Source organism: Ursus arctos, unplaced genomic scaffold (assembly GCF_023065955.2).
Source record: "Ursus arctos isolate Adak ecotype North America unplaced genomic scaffold, UrsArc2.0 scaffold_11, whole genome shotgun sequence".
Lineage (NCBI taxonomy): Eukaryota > Metazoa > Chordata > Mammalia > Carnivora > Ursidae > Ursus > Ursus arctos.
The window spans coordinates 54,438,122-54,461,447 of record NW_026622775.1 but is presented as its reverse complement, the minus strand read 5'-3'; the positions used below and the strand labels follow the sequence as shown (position 1 = coordinate 54,461,447).

The following is a 23,326-nucleotide window of genomic DNA, read 5'->3' as shown; positions in this document are numbered from 1 at the left end:
TGGGTTTTGTCTTTTTCTTTGCATATATTGGGAGCCCTCTGTTGTGGACTCACCATCTCTCTTTCTGCTTTCATTCTAGGCTAGTTTGTGGCATCAATCTAGATTCTTTCCCAAATCTGACCTCAGTATTTTTCCTTTGCTGCTCTTAATTTACTGAATCGTCAGACCCGCAAGGGGCCAGTCTTTACCGATGGTACAAAGTTCGTAATAACTTCCAAATGGCTTTGATGGTGATGTTAAGAAGGGAAGACAAAAACAATGAGCAATGATTTTTCTGTCATTGCATGGGTAAATACGGGGTTGGTTAGGCACTCACATTAAAAAAATAAAATTAGCTAAGGATAAACTGCCTTGACCAGAATGGTTACACCCTTCCCACCCCCCACATCTGCGCGCGCGCGCGCACACACACACACACACACACACACACACACACACACACCCATTTTTACATCCAGGTCTCTTACATACTGAAGCCTGACAAATACCTGTATGGCTGCCCTTCGCTGTTTTATATCTTCATTTTCTTTTAAATAAAGGCAGCTTTAGATGTTCACTTTGGCTTTATTGCATTTGTACAAAAATCTAGAAAATTTCTCGAAGGGGGTTGGCCACACACCATGTTTCCCTCTCCCCAAGCATGCTAAGGACAGCTATAAACAGATTTCTTGCTGTAGGGAATTGACAATTCACATTTAAATAAAATATATTTCAATGAAATTATTTTTATTATTCCATTATTTTACTATTCCATGTAGTAAATTGCTGATTTGGATGATAAGTATAAATCCAGTCTCATATACCTTTATCAATAGATTTTTCTTTGGCTTAGAATGATTTTAAAGATACAAGAGCAAATATGATTCTATAATTTTGCTATCATGTTTCTAATAATGCAAACTTCTCACAAACTCTGTGTTTTGACCTGTCTGTAAATAGGAATGCAGTGTCTTCCAAATGCTTCTTTTGACTTAGTAGTCTTCAGCGTCACCAGCACAGATGGCAAGCAGAGCTTTCTCATAATGCCCTGAAGCACAATTCTGAAACAAACAAACAATGCATTTGAAATAAAATATCACAGTATTTCTAAGAAGCAGCATGATTCCTCTGAATTACAGTGAGAAAGATCCATGGGCCATTAGCGTTTCTAAAATTGTTGACTCTTTTCATCTAAAGATTTAATATGTCCTGAGAACTATTCCCAGTGGAAGTTTTTGAAAAATAATACCATGGTCATAGTCAATAGAATAGGGTTTATATAAAGTTGATTGAACCCTAATGTGTATTTATGAAAAGAATAACTCACGGTAGAATTAAATCTCCTCAACTTTAAAAGAGGTGTCCTAATATTATTGTTATAAATCAATTTAGAATCTGGAGGGCAAATGGACAATATACCTCCAAAGACTTAAAAATGTTTATACTCACTAATGCAATAATTCTTCTTCAAGAAATATATCCTAAGGAAATAATGATCAATTATTGGTGAGCACAAAAATTTACACTAAAAAATATAGACATTATGTATAATAGTGAAAAAGTAAAAAGCAATATTTAATAATGTAGGGTAGTTTATGTATTTTATAACTTAGTGGAATACCATGATTCAATAAAAGTATTCCTTTATGTAGTAAAACATACTAATGTTTATATATATTTTTAAAAACATAGCACCTACAACAACATTGCATTACTGAATGTCTGTGGTGGAGAATAAGGGCAATTTTTATCTTAAGGTCTTCTATAGTTTCTAAGTTTTTCAAACAATAATAGTAAGATATATATGGAATTATAAAAATCATGTTTAATTATGTTAAAAATCAACTACCATAATGTTTTCTTACACAAAGTCATGCAATTATAATTCATTGTTTTAAATGCATATAGTAAGTTACATGAATTACATGCAGACTTTGAGGTGGCTTGGTTAATTGCAGTATATATGTTAGAATTCATTTATTCATTTAGAAAATAAGTTATGACATGTATTTCTCAATGAAAAATGTTTATTGCCACTTAAAGTTTAGGGTTTTGAAGGTAGGTGGAGGACAGTTTTAGCAAAACGAATAAAATTTCTCTTAACTGCTGCAATGCCTTTTTTGGAAACCACTTTGGCTATGCAAAGGCTTATAGGGTCTTCTGTTTTTTTTATGGTCTTTTGGTCCTTAGGTTGTCAAGTTGCGTCTGGATCACTTTTAATAAACTAAAAAGCTTGTTTATGCAATTGAAAATTTCAGTGGAAAGCAATGTGAACAGGTAACAGCACTTAGCTATGTGCAGAGTATAAGGTAAGATACATTCTCAGGGCCCTGTGCTTGGTTTAATGCTCTGCTAATACCACCCCGAAATTCTTTATAATTTTTTGAACGAGAGGTCAAATATTTTAATTTTAGATTGGGTACCAAAAATTACATACGTAGCCCTGTATATTCTAATAATTCTTTGCTAGGCTTTATCAAAATCCCGACTAAAGTTTAGACATATTAGAATGAAGAAATTGGTTTACTTCTGAATCATTGCTGCTTTGCCCTTCAAGGGCTAAAGGGCTAGGGCTGCATAGAATTTTACATAACTATCAATGTTAAATTCCTCCAAGTTACCAGTTTATGGGATTCGACTGGGTGCCCAACCTTCTATGACAATAGGAGCTGAACTGATCTAAGAAGCCTCTTCATAAGTAGTGTGGCCTTATTGCAAAATGTATTTTTCCTGATACTGATCATTCTTCAAAATTTAACTCACATGGCACCATTACACAATTAGGGAATGAATATTTTACATGATTCCATCAACAATTTTTGTTTGAAACACACCAAAGAGAAACAAATTCTGTTACTGAGGTGAAGGAATTTCCTAATTTAGCACCTGTTGATGCTCTAAAGACTGTCTGATGAACTAAAGTAGATCATCTTTGTCAGAATAGTTAACTTTTTAGATTCTAACGCGAAGGTACTTAAAGCTCTTATTTCAGTTTCAAAAAGGATAAAATCTGGGTCAAAATAAATATGTGTAGGAGATTTACCTTGATGTCATGAAACAGGGATTTTCCGTATCTCTCTTTGTATCGCTTCCTGATGGTCATCAGATCTATTTCACTTCTGGCGATTAGAATCCTGATGATGGTTTTATTATGGAAACCGAAGTCCTAAAAGATACAGAAGAGGAGTGAAAAAAATTAGAAAACAGTACCTTAAAGGTAATCTATCTAATATAGACTCATATTCTTTATTTCTCCTGTACTCCTCAAACACTGGCATGGCGATTGGGGTGTGTCCAAGTCAGACTCCCAGTCTCCTCTGAGACTCTCTCATACAGGGTACAGGCGGTGAAGTATTCTACCTATTTGACTTCTTTCTTTTGCTTTATTTATTTATTTTGTTGAAGTATAATTGACATACTATTGCATATTAGTTCCAGATGTACGTCATGGTGATTCAGTCTTTTTATACATTACAAAATGATCCCCATCAGTCTCTTTTTTACCATACAGTTATTACAATATTATCGACTACATTCCCTAATGTTACATCACAATGATTTATTTATCTTATAACTGGAAGTTTGTACCTCTGAATCCCCTTTAGCTCTTTTGCCTGTTCCCCAACCCCTCTCCCTCAGTGACCAACTGTTTCCTGCAACTGTGAGTCTGTTTTGTTTATTCATTTGCTTTGTTTCTTAAATTCTACACATAAATGAAATAATATGGTATTTGTCTTCCTTTGAGTTATTTAAGTTAGCATAATACCCTCTAGGTCCATCCATGTTGCAAATGGCAAGATTTCATTCTTTTTAATGGCTAATAGTCCAGTGTGTGTGTGTGTGTGTGTGTGTGTGTGTGACACATTCTTTATTGATGGACACATAGGTTATTTCTTGGCTATTGTACATAATACTACAATAAACATAGAGGTACTTATATCTCTTCAAATTGGTGTTTTTGTTTTCTTTGAATAAATACTCAGAACTGGAATTGCTGGATTTTATGGTAGTTCTATTTTTAAGTTTTTCGGGAAACTCAATACTGTTTTTCATATTGGCTGCACCAGTTTACATTCACACCAATAGTGTATGAGGATTCTCTTTTCTCCACATTTTTTGCCAACACATGTAATTTTTTGTCTTTTTGATAATAACTAGTCTGGCAGGTGTAAGGGATAGAGACTTCCGACAGTTCCTCACCCATTTGGTGGATGTCTTAAGGTTAATGAGTAAATTTCCTTTACTTATAGTCTAGTTGTCTTTTAAACTGCTGTTTCTTCACTGTGCCCAGGGCAGGTGAGTCTGCACATGGGTGCCTCAGTGATATCCCTCCCTACTATAGGTCTTCGTGTAGAGGGTATTATGTCTCCAACTCTCCTACATTCTCTATGTGGACCCTTCATTATTTGTTGTGCAGAAGCTGTTCAGCCTTCAGTTGTTCAGGAGAAATTGCTCTTTATGTACGTGTAGATTTGGTATGTCGGGGGGAAGAGGCGGGTTCAGGGTCTTCCTACATCAGCATTTGGGCCCCCTTTCTGTTTTACTTCTTAAATGTCCCATAATATCTATTTCCAGTGTCACTGCCTTGATGCTGGCCCTTATCATTTCACCCTGATTCTGCAGTAGTTCCTTCCTTTCACCCCTTGGCCAACCTTCACGCTGTCTCCTTCCTGATTCTGTAATAGTTCCTTCCTTTCAGCCTAGCCCGCCTTCACACTGTCTCCCTCACACTGCATTATAAAGATTTTATTTATTTATTTGACAGAGACACAGCCAGCGAGAGAGGGAACACAAGCAGCGGGAGGGGGAGAGGAAGAAGCAGGCTCCCAGCAGAGCAGGGAGCCTGAGGTGGACTCGATCCCAGGACTCTGGGATTCACACCCTGGGCCCAAGGAAGATGCTTAACGACAGAGCCACCCAGGCGCCCCTCACACTGCATTATAATGCAGATCTGATCATGTGCTCTTTCTAGGCCAGGGAGGGAGGTGGGTTGGGATAATGTTAGATGAACATTGATATGTCTGAGTGAGACAACAATTACATTTTTATTTTACAGTCTATTTCTAAAAATTGTAAAAATAAAAATTCCAGGTATTTGAAATATTTTTGGATTTAAACTCAAATACTGAAAAATACAAAAATCAATTTCTGTATACTAGCTCCAGAAAGAATACTGCTTTATAAACCAAGTTCCATTTGTCTTTTCAAGTGGAGTAATGGGGACATCCAGTGGCCAGTGAGCATAATATATATACATATATATTTTACACGTGTGTGTGTGTGTGTGTGTGTGTATATATACGTGTGTATATGTATATATATATGTGTGTGTGTATATATATGTAATATATATGTGATATATAAATACATATTTTTATATAATATATTTATATATATATTATATATATATATATAATATATATATAACACATAATAAAATTTTTGATATCTGAATGTTTTGGGTATAGACCTCTAAGCAATCTTTTCATAATTTGGGGTGATTAAGTTAAATGATTTACCCAAGTTTCCATATTTAAGTTGTACATCATTCACTTAGAGTGCACTAGAGAAAAATACCTGTAGTTTACTTCGGTTAGGGGTAGTGTAACAGCTTTGACCAATATTTTACATTTGAGGTCATCATATATTAAAAATTCAATTATTTGAATATACAATCCTCCTCTTACCTCCAAGTCAGTTGTGAGTACATGTATCTTCATTTTTGCATTGAAACACACACAGAAGGAATAGAATTTTTATTTATTATTAGAATAAGTAGCCCTCAACTTGGACAGATTTGGAATCAGACTAATTATGCTTATCTCCCCATGGTCATTCACAAGTGAAACTTCATTCCATTTTTGGAGAAGGACACTGTTGAAATCATTCCATAGCATTGCCCAATACATTATTTAAAAAAAATTTTAAATCAAGTCAACTTTTTCTGCTTGGAAATAGAATAAAATAGAAGCAGAAGGCTGTGAGCATAGGATATGTGATCTGAGGATACATAGGTTGGTTCTTGTACATAAATAAAAAATACACAAGATATATAATAGAAATATTCTCAACTATTATCATATTATCCCAGCATGCTAGCTACTTTTAATAAGTTGGTCTGTAAAAATTACTTTGAGGATAAAACTCTGACTCTTAAAACTGCTGTATTACTGACTTTAAAAAAAATAATTTCCTCTGAGTTTTTGAAGCTATGATAATATGTATAATGATTTGTATCAGAACTTTTCTTTTCCTAAAAATGTGTTAATGTGTTAAATTTTCCTAAAAATGTGTTAATCCATATAATGGATAAAACGTGTATTGTCTCATGCATTTAAGTGTTTGTTTCTTTAAAAAGCACCAAAGGATGTGTGATTGACTATCACACTAAACTATGATCAACATTCTCATAAAATAGATGTAGAGTTTATTGTTGTCTAGCCATCTCTTTTTAAAGTACTAAAAAAAAAAATACTTTAGGTTTAAAAATAACCACTGCATTATTTCATGTTTTTAAATTTCAGATATGTAGCAATTTCTTACTAAGGACTTACAGTGTTTTGACATTTCCTGCTTGATACTATATGTTTTGTACTTGAATTAAGTATGAAGTAAGGGTCCAAAAGCTTTAGGATTTGCCAGTTTCTTCGTATGCTAAGAAGAACTAAAGCACATGGGGGAGATAGGACCCATGGAGTCATACTTCTCAGGTAACTCAATTTGATGTAGAAAGCAGAGCATTATTTATTTGGTCGTTCTCATTTTGGTGTATAATACATTTTTTTCACTTGAGCATATTTTGTTTGAAATGAATATATTTGCATACAAGTTCAAAAATGTTTAAATAAAAAAAGTAAACCCAGTGCTTTGAGAAAGTAGACATGATTTTCTGGAAAAATTTAAAAAAATGTGGGCCATACTTACATGGATTGCACTATATAGTCTATAAGCAAAATAGCCTGGTTTGTCTCGAACACAGAGAACTAGGAAAAATCAGAGGAAAAAAAGAAAGTTTGAGAGTGACAATATATATTTTCTTCAGAATTTGGGAAACAACGAAAACACTTTTTTTTTTTTTCTGTTAAAATCCTGGGAGAGTGAAACTTTTTGAGTCCTATGTGGAATCCCTCATTGTACATTGTAGTAAAATTTCAATGGGTAGAATAGTGGTAAAGCCATAACCTACAGAAAAATGTAAAGCAACAATTATGACTCATTCAGATTTTCATTTAGTCTATCTCTATCTTTGGAGATTTCTTAGTTCCTTCACAGCATCTGGTGAAGAAAAATGTGCCCCTTTTATCTGAATATTAAATAAAGCTTTAAAGAGACCCAGGTTATCACCACTATTATAGATTTTTATTATTATAGAACTCAATATGCAATTGATTCATTTTCCCAAACACTATATTTAATCCCTCATAGACTTGTGAATAGATCTGAGGCCTTTTTCTTTTCTTTTTAAATATTTTTAAATTTATTTGAGAGAGAAAGAGAGAGACAGAAACAGAGAGTAGGTGGGGGGAGGGACAGAGAGAGTCTCAAGCAGACTCCCCACTGATCATGGAGCCTGCCACATGGGGCTGGATCTCATGACCCTGAGATCATGACCTGAGCTGAAACCAAGAGTCAGATGCTCAACCGATTGAGCAACCCAACCACCCCAAATCTGAAGTCTCTTTAAAACAAAAAAACAAAAAAACTGGATGGGCAATAAGGGGCCTGGACCAGTGTTAGGAGTCATTTAATCAAAACCATTATGGCATTAGAACCACCTACAGCCTAGTGAACAGTTGTCCTTGATGGAGATCAGTTGAATGATTGACATTCAATAATGTGTATTTGAATAAGTAAATAAATTAATAAATAAATGAGTAACATGTGTGAGGCTATAACTTTTGGGAAAAATAAAGTCATTACAACAGTGTTTTCTCTATAGTTCCAATGATAATTTTAGGTTGTAAGATGATGCCTTCATCTTTTATTTTTATTTATAACTGTAAACCTCATAGCACTCTTGAGTCATTGCTAGAATGTGGACACTTTGAGGAGAAGAAGCTTTTGTTGTTGTTTTACTGTTCCATTTGCAGGGCCTAAATCAATGGCCAGAATAGTAGATGACTCAATAAATGTTTCTTGAATAAATGAATGAATCAGTTAAATTGTTTTCTGGTATTTCTCATGTCTACTATTTCCTCTCACCCACTGCTTTGTTTGTGGTATGGTCTATAGTGGAAAGACAGTTATCTTGAAATTCAGATGACATGAGTTCTAGTCATAACTTTGTTGCTCATTAGTTGATAGACTTTGAAGTAGTCAATTAACCTTCTTGGGCCTTGTTTGTTAAATGAGTTGTGATGTAATACATGGTTATTAAATTATGTTGAGAATTAGCCAAAATAAATGCACCATATTCTCAGAAAAACACATGCTTGTTCATATATTGTATACTATTTTAAGGAGTTCAAAGAACCCACCAAACCTTTTTAATGGAACCCTAGCTTAAAACTCCTTTATAAGCTAAGCTATGAAAATTCTGTTCCCTACCATCTCTAATGCCCATGTATGTTTGTGCTATTCTAGGACTGGAAAATCATAATATACATTTATTCAACAAATACAAGTGATTACTTGATGTGTGTTCTCTATGGGGACATTTCACAAAGACCCTTCATTTGTCGTTCCTACAGTGTATGCTGTCAAGTCCTAGCACAACACAAGGTACAGCATGGGTAGTTTAATAGTAGTTGTTACGGATAGCTACCACTGTTTTCCTCTTTATGGGAAGATATCTTTTCTTAGGAAAGAGATGTAGGTATGTCTCTCACAAAAGCCTGCAGAAATCACTACCGAGTAACAACTTGGTGAATTTTTGTTTATGGTAGAACTTACCCCTAAAGACAAAATATTAAAGATGATGACAAAAAAACCTCTTCCTCTTGGAGAAAAAGAAGCCATATTTCTAGCACTTATCTGCTTTTTAATAAGGGAATGGAAATCAGTACATATAAAATGAATTTGTTTTTTTAAAATATTTTTGTTTGAGAAAGAGTAGAGTGAGAGAGAGAGAGCACAAGTGGGGGAAGGGCAGAGGGAGAGGGAGAAACAGACTTCTGGTGAGCAGGGAGCCAGCCAGACACGGGGCTCAGTCCCAGGACCCTGGGATCATGACCTGAGCCAAAGGCAGCCGCTTAACCGACTGAGCCACCCAGGTGCCCCTATAAAATGAATTTAAAGGTATGAGATCCCATTACCTGAGAGAGTATCTGAGAATTAATGTTTCCCAGTATGAAAGTTGAACCAGCTGTTAGAGAAGGGTATTAGTTCATTAAAGTTATCAAGTTGCCAGTTTAGTGCACTGTATCAGTCAGTAGCTAATGTACTTTTCCTCTGTAGAGTTAACATCCTTCCTAAATAATTAAATTCAGGGGAAAGTGATTCAGTGAAGAGCAAAGTCATGCATCTTTAATTCAATCAGAGCTAATCAGCGTTTATTGTGGAATGAAAGGTCTGCTGTACACCAAATAAAGTATTACTTACCAATTGCAACTAGCAACTCTTGAAAGTATCCATCATAGCATTCATTAATGGCATCTACTATGTCTTGCCCAGAAATATTTTGAAATTCCTGGAAAACTTCAACAAATTGATATAATTCAAAGGAGATTTTGTACATATTATAAATTTAAAATATAAATTTAAAATATAAATATTGATTAGATTGCTATAAATAGTGAAAGTAAATAAAGTATAGGGGTACAGGTTGAACTGGAGTCGGCTGTCTTTTATAAATTTTTATAGCATTTTATATATGTAGAAAAAATGTAAAACATTTTTTTTAACTAAAAGAAACAGAAAAGTATAAAAGCCAAACAATGTGCAAACTAATGTGAGTGCACCTCTAAGACAAACATGGCAGCTTCACACAGATCGTAACATTAATAATAATTTCCTTGACTTATAATGGACTAATTAAACCATGTTTACTATATTCTTTTCAAGAAAACATATAATATGCCTAACAGAAAACAGCAGATTTATTTGAATAAGTTCTCCATCAGAAACAGAGATGATTCTAAAAGATACAGTATTTAAAGGTTATATAATTCAGTTTTTAGAAAAAATAAAATTATAAGAAAATTTTATTCCTTAGTAATGTCATTAGATGAGACTTGTCTGTGTAAATGTAATTCAAAATAAGTACCTTTGTAATAGCTGGCTGTAATTTCCTCTATATGCAACATTTCCCTTTTTTCCTCTTCCAGTTAACTACTTGCTTTCCATTATGCTATCTGTTACGTAGCTGAAAAGAAACTTGATTAATAATTACCCAGCCACAGTTGTTGACAGCTTTTGTTGCACAGGATCATTTGCAGCATGGTTTTGTGTTCCCCTGTCTTCTGCTGACAGGCTTCCCACAGGACCTGAAACATCATACAGCTAGGAAGTAGCCCCATAATCACCCTAGACCATTTTAACAAAGGTTTTTCATAGTCACTTTGAGATCTGGTTCTAGTTACCATTGCATCCTGAGCAGACATAGCAGGGTCTGTATATCCTTCCTCTCTGGTTCCCTGTAAAATAAACACCGGTTTTCCTTCGTAAATTTTTAAAATTAACAACCCATATAGGATTATTGGGACAAAATCTTTGAAGCACCAAATACATTGATAATTCCTAAGAAAATTCTATCATTATTTGGAGTTAGTCTACATTTGTTGAATACTATAGGAAACATAGGTCCTTTTCAAAAATGTGGGTTTTATCTTTTCTTTGGACCAGTGGTAATCTTTCAAAGACGTTGAAATGTTTTTCACTCTTCTGACTTTCTGGCAGTATCTTCTTTCCACCCAACTGAACATCCAGAGCATGGCAGTGGGCAGTACAGAAGGATTAAACATTGTTAGAGTGAAGAGGCTGAGAGAAAGAATGAGTTAATATTCAGTTCCTAACTTGCCAAATAGGATACATGCAACAATAAAATAATGAAATCCAGATTTTGTGGAGTAAGAGTATTTTACAAATTTGTATCATGCCCACCACTCCCCCCACCCCCCGCCATTTATCACATAAAGAACAGACATGGCCAAGTTGATCAGAGATGTCCATTGCAAACAGGAGGGAAGGAGGGCTAGCCAGTGCAGGAGCTTCTGGTCTGCAAGGATTATGACTAAAAGGGGTGAGGGAAAGAGTTAGGAGAGACATGAGATCAGACAGTTCATTTAATGTTTCCTTTGGGTTGAGATCTGGAAGAAAGGCTTTTTTTCTCCTCCCTCCCTCCCTTCCTTCCTTCCTTCCTTCCTTCCTTCCTTCCTTCCTTCCTTCCTTCCTTCCTTCCTTCCTTCCTTATTAACTATGCTGAGAGAACACTGAGAATACAGTGGTTTCTGCTCCTATCATCTTTTTGGATTGTGGAAATAGCCACATTGCAAGGAACTCAGTGATATAGCAAGATCAGGCAGAGGAAGGTCCTAAATACAACTCTCTTGATCTCAATCCCTAAGTAGCATTAATGGTTCCCAAATTTCTTATCTGCTCCTGATGGAGTAACTTGCATGCCAGCTGAGAACCTGGCTGGGGAGCTTGACAGATGGAGATGTTTATGACCATAGCAGGGACAGATTGTTCTAGTAGCCAAGAGCTATAAAGTAGACCACACCGGTAAACCGTGTGGGACCTAGAACTTAGGGGGATTCTTCAGCTCCAGTGAGAGTAAAGATGAGGCTAAACCATCAGAGAAGGTTACTTTGCTCTGACCAGATTGAGACAGAAAAAGGGTCATAAATTAACCAGCTGCATGATTTGGAAGCTGCTATTGAGAAATTCTATACCCCGCACATCTATATCTCATCAGCTGCATGTGCAGAGTTGGCCAGAACTACCATTCCATAGCCAATATGAACAAGGATGCAGAAAATATCTTCATGATCTGAGGCACTATCACTCTCATAAAGCTATCTCCTAAACCACACACAAATGTCTCTCCACCAAGTGTTCTCTTGGTAAGAAGGAGAGGGGAGCACCAGAAATCTGAGAGTGGAGTATTTAACTCAATAACTGTGTAAATGCTACTGAACATGTACTCACACTGACTATTCAAAGTACTGTATGGATTAAATGGCATAAATGAGTACAGGATTTGGGTTGGGACAAAATAAAACTGTAAAAAGAAGAAATTAAGGGAATAAAAATCTAGCTGAAAATATTTGGAACAGGTAAGTTGACTACAGATGATCCCTGAAATCTGATGGCAATAACACCCCCAGAATGGACAACAAACATGTCTCACTGTACAAGTTTGAGAAACCATTGTAAGGAAAAGCCTAACAGCTAAGATGAGGAGTAAGCATCCAATTGGGTTGTTTCCAGTCCTTCCGTGAAAACATTTATCATCTCCAGTGTGATTTGCACATACTCGTTAATTAATCTCCAAGTGATTAATTTTTTATTATTTGACAGATAATTAGATCTCCTGTAAATCTAGTTAATAAAAGCATGCACGAGTGGCGCCTGGGTGGCATAGCGGTTAAGCGTCTGCCTTCGGCTCAGGGCGTGATCCCGGCATTATGGGATCGAGCCCCACATCGGGCTCCTCCGCTGGGAGCCTGCTTCTTCCTCTCCCACTCCCCCTGCTTGTGTTCCCTCTCTCACTGGCTGTCTCTATCTCTGTCAAATAAATAAATAAAATCTATAAAAAAAAAATAAAAGCATGCACGAAGTGTTGTAAGCCCATTTGATGATTGGCATTACTTTTCAAGGAGAAGGTGTTCTGGCTGAGTTATTTCCTTAGTAGAAATATCCCTTTTGTAAAATACTTTAAAGATTAAGTAAAAAATCTTCTCTCCCAGAAAATATGACAATAATTTTCACCACTTTCCATTTCATGAATATCTTAAGGCTTCTATGCTCCAATTCCCTCAATCTCTATTAATTCACAAAAGAGGTGTGCCTGATTTTCATGATGTTAAAAAGATGAAAGTTACAGACAGTCTTTACTTTGATTCTGAAAATCAAATAAAATGCAGAGGGAAGTAGTGGATGTAATTACAATAATTGAATTTTAGAATATTTGTATTGGGAGGCAATTGATAGAAGAATGGGTTCACATTCCTTGATTTACAAAGTAAATCTCTCTAATCTGAATCTCAAGAAGATAAAATAATAAATATAAGGACATACAACTGACTTATAATATGGCTAAGAGGAAAAGATATAGATATATACCTGGTTTTACACAGAGTGTATGTATCTATTATCTATCTCTCTCTCTATATATATATATATACAGAGAGAAAGGGAGATTGAGAAAGAGAGAGAAAGACAGAGACAGACATAGAGAGAGAGAGAGCCAGAGAGAGACTGAGAGAGAGAACAGTGATCCCAACTTTAGAAGAAATCTGTTTACACTGAAGTAGCCCTCGGGTATCTGGTTAGAACTCATCAGTCTAAAGTGCACAACCTTTAGGAAGGAATTCCATTTCCTTTTGGTAGAACGTCTGGAGAGATTCTCTCTGAAGTGGTATACACCACAGATGGTGGTCAGAGGAAGTGATGAACTTTTCAGTTCCCTAATTCACTTTTTATCTTTTCCAACCTTCTAGATTAACTAATCCAAATGGTAAATCAGAAGCTCCAAACCAAAGAGCCACTAATGTAGAAGTTGGGAATCAATGGGAAATCTCCAAAATATTAAAAAATCTAAGAAAAATTATACATTTAATTATACATAATTATTTATACATAAGCAGTATGAATTACATGAGACTTCTGATCTTCAAAAAGACTATTATTAAAGGAGATTATACTAAAATACCTCTTTTTTACTTCCATTTTCTGTTGTAATTTAGGTAATTTCTATGAAATGCATATTTTGTACTTGTAAAGTGTGTTTTACATTTTAAGAGAAATGTACTGTGAAGCTTCATAAGTATTGAATCTTCAAGTAAACTGTATTCATTTTCCTTGGCTTCTTATAAAATCTATGTCTCTATTCACCCTCACTTTTTGATATTCTCTATTGGAAGGAAAACTTTACTACATTGAAAAGCTATTTCAAAGTTAAACACACAAACACAATTTAATGATCCAACTCTAGAAATTAAAATTAATAAATAATACCTTATAAAGTCATAATCCAAATTAGGTAAAACCTCATGATGACACAAATTAGTGTGTTGTTTTAAAATATGTATGTCTATATAGATAATATTACTATATATACAAATACACATACTCACATATACTCTTTATCAATAATAAAGCATTATTGTTTAATTTCACAGAAAAGGAACTGCAATTAAGAATGAGATTGATTGCCCTATTACCCTGAGAAAACATTGTTCACTGATTATTCCCCCCCATGACTTATTTTCTGTCATGCTTAATTTTCAGAACCGTGTGTTTTTTTTTTTTTCCTTTTTTCTGGAATATAAGAATCTTTGCTTTAAATAAATCCACTGCAATCCTGATTTTGAGATGTTGGTACTTTTAAGTGATTTATAGCTCAACCATTCAAGAGGTACAGAGATTTTAAGAGGTTATTTGAATATTGGCCGTTGATATTTTACCAAATAGAATGGGAGTGGAGTCAAATGGGATTGAAGGTAAGAGAAATTAGATTTAAACAATGGGATGATAGTGTACTTAGGCCTGTTTTCATATTGTCCCTCTCGTTCAGTAGATGTGTAATGGTAATCCCTCTAAGCCTGGGTTTCCTTGTCTCTACAAGGATGGGATAGAGCCTTTGGGTTCTTTGGAAAGCTGACTCTGAGATGGAGATCAGCACGTGTCTTGTTTATTATGGAGTGTGCTTGGGAGAAACACTTATGGAAGGGAGAGGAAGGAAGCAGGATTTGGCAGCAGAAGCTGGACTGTGATATAGCTTTAATGGAATACAAAGTTATCCTAATAAAATACATTTTATTTCCTACCAGAGAATGTATATTTTTCATCAATAAATTGAAATAAATTTCTATTTGGATATTAAGAAAATAACGACTTGTTTGATATTTGGATGCAACTCATGTATTTACAACGGGACTGTTGGCTTTCCTTTATTAGGGGCACTGCCTATGCCAATATGAATTTCTGACAGCAAAACTGTTGTTTTAATTTATATTTTGTAGCATCATTAGTTGAAAATTAAAAAGTTATGGCCTTTTTAAATTGAGAGAATTTTTTTTAAGTTTTTGCTTAAATTCCAGTTAGTTAATATACAGTATAAAATTAGTTTCAAGTACACAGCACAATGATTTAACTCTTCCATAAGACATTGGGTGCTCATCGCAAGGGCTCTGGGACCATGACCCAAGCTGAAGGCAAACACTTAACCGAGTGAGCCCTCCAGGAGCCTTTGAAAATTTTTAATTTAACTGAAAAGTCTGTGGATTTGCTTAGTACTATACCACCTTTTTCAAGTTAATAATTTGAAGAAATCCAATCAGTCCAAATTACCAATCTCTCCTTAATCTGGTGCGGTTAATACTTGGCTTCCTCAGCAATGATTTCCTTAGAAATTTTTATTCCTAATTCAAAACTGAGAATAACTTGGGCACACACCCCCATACTGCACAGAAAGGATAAAAAAGAATTAAAATCGGTGTTGTCTGGCAACGAATGGAGAGTTAGTGTTCCGATCTAATATATTTATTAATTCTTGAATTCAATCATACAAAATATGTGTGAAGTACAACATGAGGTTTTTAATCGCAACAAACATGTATTAAGGGAAACTGTACCACCTGTGTTTGATTGGACATGTTAATCCACCAGGAATGAGGAAGACAGCAAAATAACATAATAAGAAAAGAAGGAAATTGAAGTAGTAATTCAGTGCCATTGATATCTTAGAGGAAAAATTCATTAATAATAGTCATGCTCTCACTTTATTTTTGTATACAGACTGGTTCTAGACAAGGTAGAAACAATTCTTAATTTTTATCTTTCTTGTGTCTAGTAATACAATACTTTAACTTCAGAAATGTTGAAAAAACTTTGTTTTTTTAAAAAACAGAGCTTTGTAGAATTAAAAAAATAGAAATATCTGTAAGGTAAATATTTCCATTTGTAATTTTGGGAAAAAACATCAGCATATGGCTATGGGTCTATTTTCCTGAATAGCTGGGGAATATTCTGTATTTTTTTCCCTAAACTGAATGTTTCCTTGTTTCCTTTTATTCTTTAGTCTTAGCTGGAACATCAAGAATTCTAACTGTTCTCTCTGCTGGAAGATGGCCAGTAAGACAATCCCAGTAACAAAAGAGAGGAATTGTTAATAGCTTTTTCTTGCCTAAATACATGTCCCTTGCCTCCTGCTGAGTCTTCTCATTGTTTCTTGTCTCACTTCAGCATATATTCAGGGTACATCTGATTGATTTGATCAATACGATCTCAAAGAGAATGGAATTAAGAATTAAAGATGATAAGAAGGGGATACTAGTTTTTATTTTTAATAAGTCAGATTCTCTTAAATTAAGTCACAAGTGAGGCACTCACTCTAAGTTTCTTTCTATTTGTTGTGGTAAATTATCATGACATGTGCAACTTAATTTTTTTCCTGCTTACACAGAGATGATAATAGGTAAAATCTTCCCAGTCATCTCACATGCTGCCAAAAAATGTCGCTGTGGTTCTCTACTGCTTACAGGAACCTTGTCAGCCTGGCATCTCAGCCAGCAATTTAATCAGACAGATTTTTCTTTTCAGCAGGGGTCCTTCGAGCCGGCCAGCACGCTCGTGCAGGACCTTTCCACTCACCCTGCACCACCTTCCCTCCTCCTCTCCAGGTGTGCAAATGATGCTCATTTTCCAGAACCTTGGTATAAACCCATCGTATATGAAGCCTCTGACTTCAGCAAGCACTGAACTTTATTCACTCAGACTTTCTAAGAATTTGTTCTTTGCAGCATTTATTTCCAAAAAATCTGACTTGCTTTCCATGTATTACACATAGACCCTTGTTCTAAGACTATAAAGTTGGATAGGACATAGTTCTCATGATTGGGAAACTGAAGCTACTGGGAGATGTGTAAACACATCCCACATTATATGGTAAGGTAGAATAGAGATACGTAAGACAGGCTTGGACGAGGGCAATTTCTATGGAGCCGAAGGAGGCTTTGAAGTGTCGGTTCAATCAGAGGCCTGATGGGAGCTGATTACTCCCATACTGGCTTTCATACTAGCATTTTTGAAACGTGCTTGTTGGAACAACTCAGCAATCAATCAATCAAATACAGGTAAATGTTGGACTGATTTTTTTTTACACATACATAGTTTATTAAGGCCAAAACCAAAACAGAAGAAATAAAAGATTAAAATGGAGTTGGATTTTTGTTCATCTCATATGAATTAATTATTCATGATAGGATTTGTTGTATAGAAATTTAAAATATAGTTAATATATTCAGATTAAAATTGTATATTATATGTATAGTATATAGCATGATGAACATCATCATTCTACAGGTAAAATTAGAAGTAGGGCCAAGCAACTTTCATATAGTCATCTTTTAAAGATTATTAAAAATGGTGACACAATAAGGATATGTCAAAAACATAAAGCATGGATAAAAATGCAGAGACATTTTAAAGTATTTTTAAGAAATAATGCAGGACATTTTATTTTTTTTCTTCGTTTATACATTGCTATCTTTTGGGACATTCTCTATTTTGTGCCCAAAATAGTCATCCTCATAGATTTCCTGCTTATTGCCATAAATGTCTTCATTCTTCCTTCTGTTGCTCACTGGCCGGTTTTGGTTGCAGCTTTTCAAGTCTTGTTTTCACATTGATAGCTGATCTCCAAACTTGTTTTATCTTCTTTGAGGACAAACAACTGGACTATATTTTACAGCCACCCTTGATATTAAGGGGAGTTATCTGATGGAGGTCTAGCCAATGAAATGTGACCAAAAGTGATAGACATCACAGCGAGGCCCATAAAAATTCCCACGAACCATCCTCCGGTGTCTTTCTGCTTCTGTAGATTGAGGACAGGCACGATGAAGTTAGAGGGAAGGTGTAAAGATAGATTAGCCACTAAATGGAAAGAGGCTGAGTCTCTGAATCACTTCTTGGAGGAAAGCTGCAATCTGATGAGTAGCACCTCTTCTGGTCTCCATGTGAGCTTGAGAAATGGCATTTACTTTTTTTTTGGCCATGTATTACAAGAAAGAGATGAGCTCAGTAAGTAATTGGCTGGTGTGCAAGCAGAAATAAAAGAGAGTAGAGAGCAAGTCCAGATATTTAGTGTCTCTAACAGTTTAAAGGGGAAACCGCTGATTCCAGGCAATGTGAGCTGGGACTTGAAGAAGATTTGAAAAGCAAACACTTTTTAATACTCACCCCTGCAGCAAGTATCTGACTAAATTTATTATCTGAGAGGACTTACAGGAACTGGCTTTATGTTGTGAAAAACAAGAGGTATGGTCGGGGAGAGTGAAAGGATGCAAAGAAATATGTCTAGAAGAGAAGTTTGGGTATGGCTAAGTGGTATATGGTATTCCCTGGAAGCAATTACATTAGAATTCTTCTAAGTTTCCTAAGTATTTATATTTTCAAGGACATCATGAATCCAAATTAAAGAAAAGTGGGTTACTCAAGCTGCAAACAAACTGCTAGATCTCTAAATTTGCCCAAATCAAGCTGTGAAAGAGATACCACCCTCGCAGAGGATATACTCCACAGTACCACTTTAGATAAACTGGAAGAGGTTAAAGGACAAGCAAGAACATCTCAGAGTTTGGCAATAGTGGCCATAGAAATGTTTAGGCTAAAAAAATCCAGCAACTCATTGAGGAAATTGGTATAGGAGTGGCTCAGAGAAAAGGAAAAAGAACATTCCATGTTTTCATCTGGTGATTCGGACTCCCCACCTGAACGTGTGGGACCCTGGGCTCCCCAGGTCCTCAGGCAGCATTCTCATGCTAGTCCCCTCCTTCTTGGTCTTTCTTTGCCTTTCTAGGTATCACTGTTCCACCTTTATTCTCTAAAAGGGCTATCATTTGTTCTTTTTTCTTTAAAGGCAATGAAGTCTTTTCTTAATTTTACATTCCCATGTATAAAATTCTACTTAATTAAGGTTCTTAGTGAAATTTTGTGCTAACTACCAACTACTTCGTTATGTTCTTGACATAAAGAGAAAAGTGTGGGGGATTTCTATTTATTTTTTTAAAAGATTTTATTTATCGGAGAGAGAGAGAGAGCACAAGTAGGGGGAACAGCAGGCAGAGGGAGAAGCAGACTTCCCACTCAGCAGAAAGCCTGACACGGGGCTCGATCCCAGAACCCTGGGACCATGACCCGAGCCGAAGGCAGATGCTTAACGGACTGAGCCACCCAGGCGTCCCAAATTTGGGGGATTTAGAAATGCACACACACACACACACACACACACACACACACACACACACTCATACAACATAAAACCAAACCAAAATACTGGTTCTTAAGACGTTTTTCCCAGCTATAGACTTCTAGACTTTCTTTTGATAGTAAAGAACTGAACAGTGATTCTCTTTACATTCCTGAATACCTTTGCTGAATTGGATGACAGGCATATTTAAGAATATTCATAAAACAAAGGTTAATTATATCTAAAAATATTATTACAATGATAATACGTGGGATGTTTTCAAGAAATACTAATTGGATAGAAATAATTACGTACCAGGTTGTCAGTGTAGAAAAACAAAACAAGTGTCAAATTTTAATTTTAATTTAAAGTAGTGTTCTTTTGTGGTGATGTATGGTACCACAGAATTTTCAGAGGCAGCGCCGAGGATCATATGCTGGCACTTGGGAGTCTATAGGATTCAACTCAAATTCTGGATTTCTACTTATTAGCTCTTTAGACAGAGAGCTAGAACCTAATAGTTTTGATTCTATCTCTCTCTTTTTTTAAGATTTTAATTATTTATTTGAGAGAGAGAGTGAGAGAATGCACAAGCAGGGGGAAGGACAGAGGGAGAGGGAGAAGCAGACTCCCTGCCGAGCAGGGAGGCCAATATGGGACTCTATCCCAGGACTCTGGGATCATGACCTGAGCTGAAGGCAGATGCTTAACCAACTGAGCCACCCAAGCATCCCATTTTTTTGTTTTGTTTTGAAGATTTCATTTATTTATTTGAGAGAAAGAGAGAGCACAAACAGGGGAGCAGCTGGCAGAGGGAGAGGGAGAAGCAGGCTCCCCATGCAGCCTGATGCAGGACTCAATCCGAGGACCCTGGCATCATGACCTGAGCTGAAGGCAGACAGTTAACCAACTGAGCCACCCAGGTGCCCCAACTCTCTCTCTCTTTTTTTTTTTCTAAAATGCTTATAAGAATATTTATATTACAGTATTTTTTTAAGTAAGAAACATGCTTCTCTCCTCCCACGGTACTAGGCCATACTAGGATCTCAGAAGCTAGTATGCACCCAACCTGTTTAGTAGTTTTAAAAAATAGAATTAGAATCCTAATTTCTAATCTTTTAAAAGAATTTAATCTTTTAACTTCCTCATAATATATAATTATTTATGTATATGTCTATAATCATAATCATATAGATTTTTTAAGAATAAAAATGGTATATTATTCATATCTGTTTGTTCCTATATCCAAGCCATGTTTCTATTATAGTGCTTTGAATGTAGCTGGTATTCAGTAAAATTATTATACAGAACTAACTGTTAAACTGGAGTTTTCTGTCCTAGTTTTTGAAAACGAAACATATATATTTTTTACTAGTCCAAAATGGTGTGAATTTTTGGATTTCATACCTGGACCAAGTTCATGAGTGTATCTCTGAAGTGTCCTGAGGTCTCTGAGTAAATATCTTCTTGAAGGTTGCTGCTGTATTCTAGAAAAAAAAATTCCATGTTAAAAAAAGGTGTGATTTCTTATAGAACCACATGTCAACATACTTTGAATAAGTTAATGTTATTTCCCCAGTTCGAGTGGAAAGTACAGTAAATATAATCAACCTGTTGACATTTCTTTGTCTTCTATGGCCTTCTACTCAGATGAAGTCAATCTCCTAAAGAGTCCACCAAAGAAATGTGGACACCTAACAGTAACATAGGCACAAGTCTGTTTTCTTAAAATGCTATTATCTTTATTCCAAAATCGAGAAACAACACCGAGAGTCCTTTCACATTCTCTAATTCTCAAAATTCGGAATCCTGCATTCTATTTCCGTACACTGCTACCCAGCCCAGCACTTTTTCCAAGTGCTTTGTCTCCGTTTAATATTTTAAGTGAGGTTCCTACTTCATTCCCTTTGGGAAATTTCCATTGTTCTTGTTCAAATGTAACAGAGCTGACTGTCTAGAATAGTTTCTTGACATTCAGTGAGAGGTAATACATGATGCAATGCAACTTAAGGCATTAAAGTTTTTTGAAAATGAAAATAGTTTACTTTTCTAATTTTAAAAATGTGGAAAAATCTGATTTTGAGACAGATCAGAGTGATTTTGAGATTTACGTAAAATGAAGTAGTTACCATATTTGTAGAATTTGCTAATTGGCTCTGTTTTGTCTATACACCTGGTCTCTCCTGGGCAAGAAATAAAATGCTCCTGAAGCTCGATGCTGGGCGCTTGCCTGCATTAATGGAAACACTCACCTCATAGAAACTTGTAATTATTTTCCTGGAAACTTTGCTTAACTTGATTGTCTAGAGAATCGGTTCAGTTTTGATAACCTAATCATCAGTTTTACTTAGTGAGTTAATTGGTCTTGAGTGAGTGATATTTTGAAAAAAACATGTCTTAGAAAATTTTTAAAAACACATAAACTGGAATATTTTGTGTGTTATTTGAAAAATACAAAGTTTATATGTGTGTAAAATATATGTACATATGTATATTTCCTTACGCAAACAGTAGGCTTCTCGCATCTGGAAAATTTCTCCATTTGTTCTTGAAGCTAAAATATCAATAAGGCAATTTTCTTCAGTGCCTACTCCCTGTAATACAGAGAAAGGGAGAAATATAAAGGCATTTGTATTGGGAATAATAGTGCATCTTATGTATAGGAAGTATTTACAACATTCCTGGTATTCTGAGAGGTGGCAGTGGAGAAAGAAAGTGTGTTTTGCATAAAGATAGGCCCAATTCAGTTCTGGCTCTGCTATTTACTAGCCACTTGACCCTGGGAAGATACTATTTTCTGAAACCTTGTTCCTTCATTTAGAATAAAACAACCTGGACATTTCTAAATAATGTGGAAAAAGATGTTTGAATAAGGCTCATGACACTGATTTTTTTTTGCTACTAGAATATCAGTTCTTTGGAAAGCTGAAATTAGAACCTGGGTCTCCTAGTTTCCTAAAGATGTTTCAGGGCTCGCTCCCTGCCCTTCCCTAAATGTGGATTTTTGTACCATTTGTCTAAGCATTGGACTGGGTACTTTCTATGGTCTCCTATAGCTATCTGCATCTATTTTTCTGTGCTAGTGATTATAAAGACAACACATCTTCCAGAAAGTTTCATAAATCCTTACCATTCCATGTAATACTGAAAAAATATAATAGTTTATCTAAACAGTAGCCTAAGACTTCCTTCTTATAGTTTTTAGGCACATCATTTTGCAAGATGTAGGTATTGCCATAGGCAACTTAAAAAAAAAGCGATTGGTTGAAATACATATAAATTTTATACAATGTCTATTCTCATCTGCAAATATGATGGCCAAAATCCAGGTTCCCTTAATTAGTTCCCCTTTCCTCTTTCCTGTCACACATTGTTCACAGATTGAGTAATCTGGTCATTGGCAGGCATCGTATTGGAATGATTGCAACAGTTCTGCAGGTGTTTAGTATCAGTATTTGGAAAGATGTAAAAAGTCTTTTGTACCCTCTCCGTAGCCAACAGAGTCTCTAACAAATCTGTAGTCAATTTATTTTATGGAAATGGCTTTCCTGTAAGGAAGAATTATTTTAATTCTTCAGAAGTAAAATTTTTATACATTTGAGCAATAGCTTTTGTAAAGGAGTAACTTAAGGTCACAAAAATAAACAAAGATGTCATCTATATTTTGTCTCTGACTCAGTATCCTATTTTTACTTAGTCCAATTTTTACAAATAATTCAAAAAGGTTCACATGACTTAGAACATTTTTGCTTAATATATGAGTACATACTAGGGAGAGACGAATATGAACAGCCCTGGAAGGTTATTTAGTTCTTTCTTTTGGTAGTTTGGCATAGAGCTGGGGCAGTGGATCTGAGTTTGTACAGCAAAAGAACAGGCTGATCCCAGCTACTGGGGTCTAGAGGCCCCTCTTCCTAAAAAGGTCACTTCTCCTAAACACAGCATTTTCATTCTTTTATTTTTGCTCAGATATTCCTTCCCCTACCCCTGATC

General features: G+C 35.4%; 1 protein-coding gene across 2 annotated transcripts in view; it reads right to left on the bottom strand.

Annotated features, from left to right (window-relative positions):
• Window positions 1–427: 427 nt before the first annotated feature.
• ANXA10 (annexin A10) overlaps window positions 428–23,326 on the bottom strand; it is an 86,631-nt gene continuing 63,732 nt past the window's right edge. For both annotated transcript variants that reach the window (XM_057310164.1, XM_057310165.1), the window contains 8 exons: window positions 21,837–21,927; window positions 20,741–20,820; window positions 10,500–10,553; window positions 10,310–10,403; window positions 9,520–9,615; window positions 6,904–6,962; window positions 3,023–3,145; window positions 428–1,040 (listed from right to left, as the gene is read on the bottom strand). In XM_057310164.1, coding sequence (XP_057166147.1) covers window positions 972–1,040; window positions 3,023–3,145; window positions 6,904–6,962; window positions 9,520–9,615; window positions 10,310–10,403; window positions 10,500–10,553; window positions 20,741–20,820; window positions 21,837–21,927 — 666 coding nt within the window. In that variant the 3' untranslated portion in view covers window positions 428–971. The remainder of the gene's footprint in view (window positions 1,041–3,022; window positions 3,146–6,903; window positions 6,963–9,519; window positions 9,616–10,309; window positions 10,404–10,499; window positions 10,554–20,740; window positions 20,821–21,836; window positions 21,928–23,326) is intronic.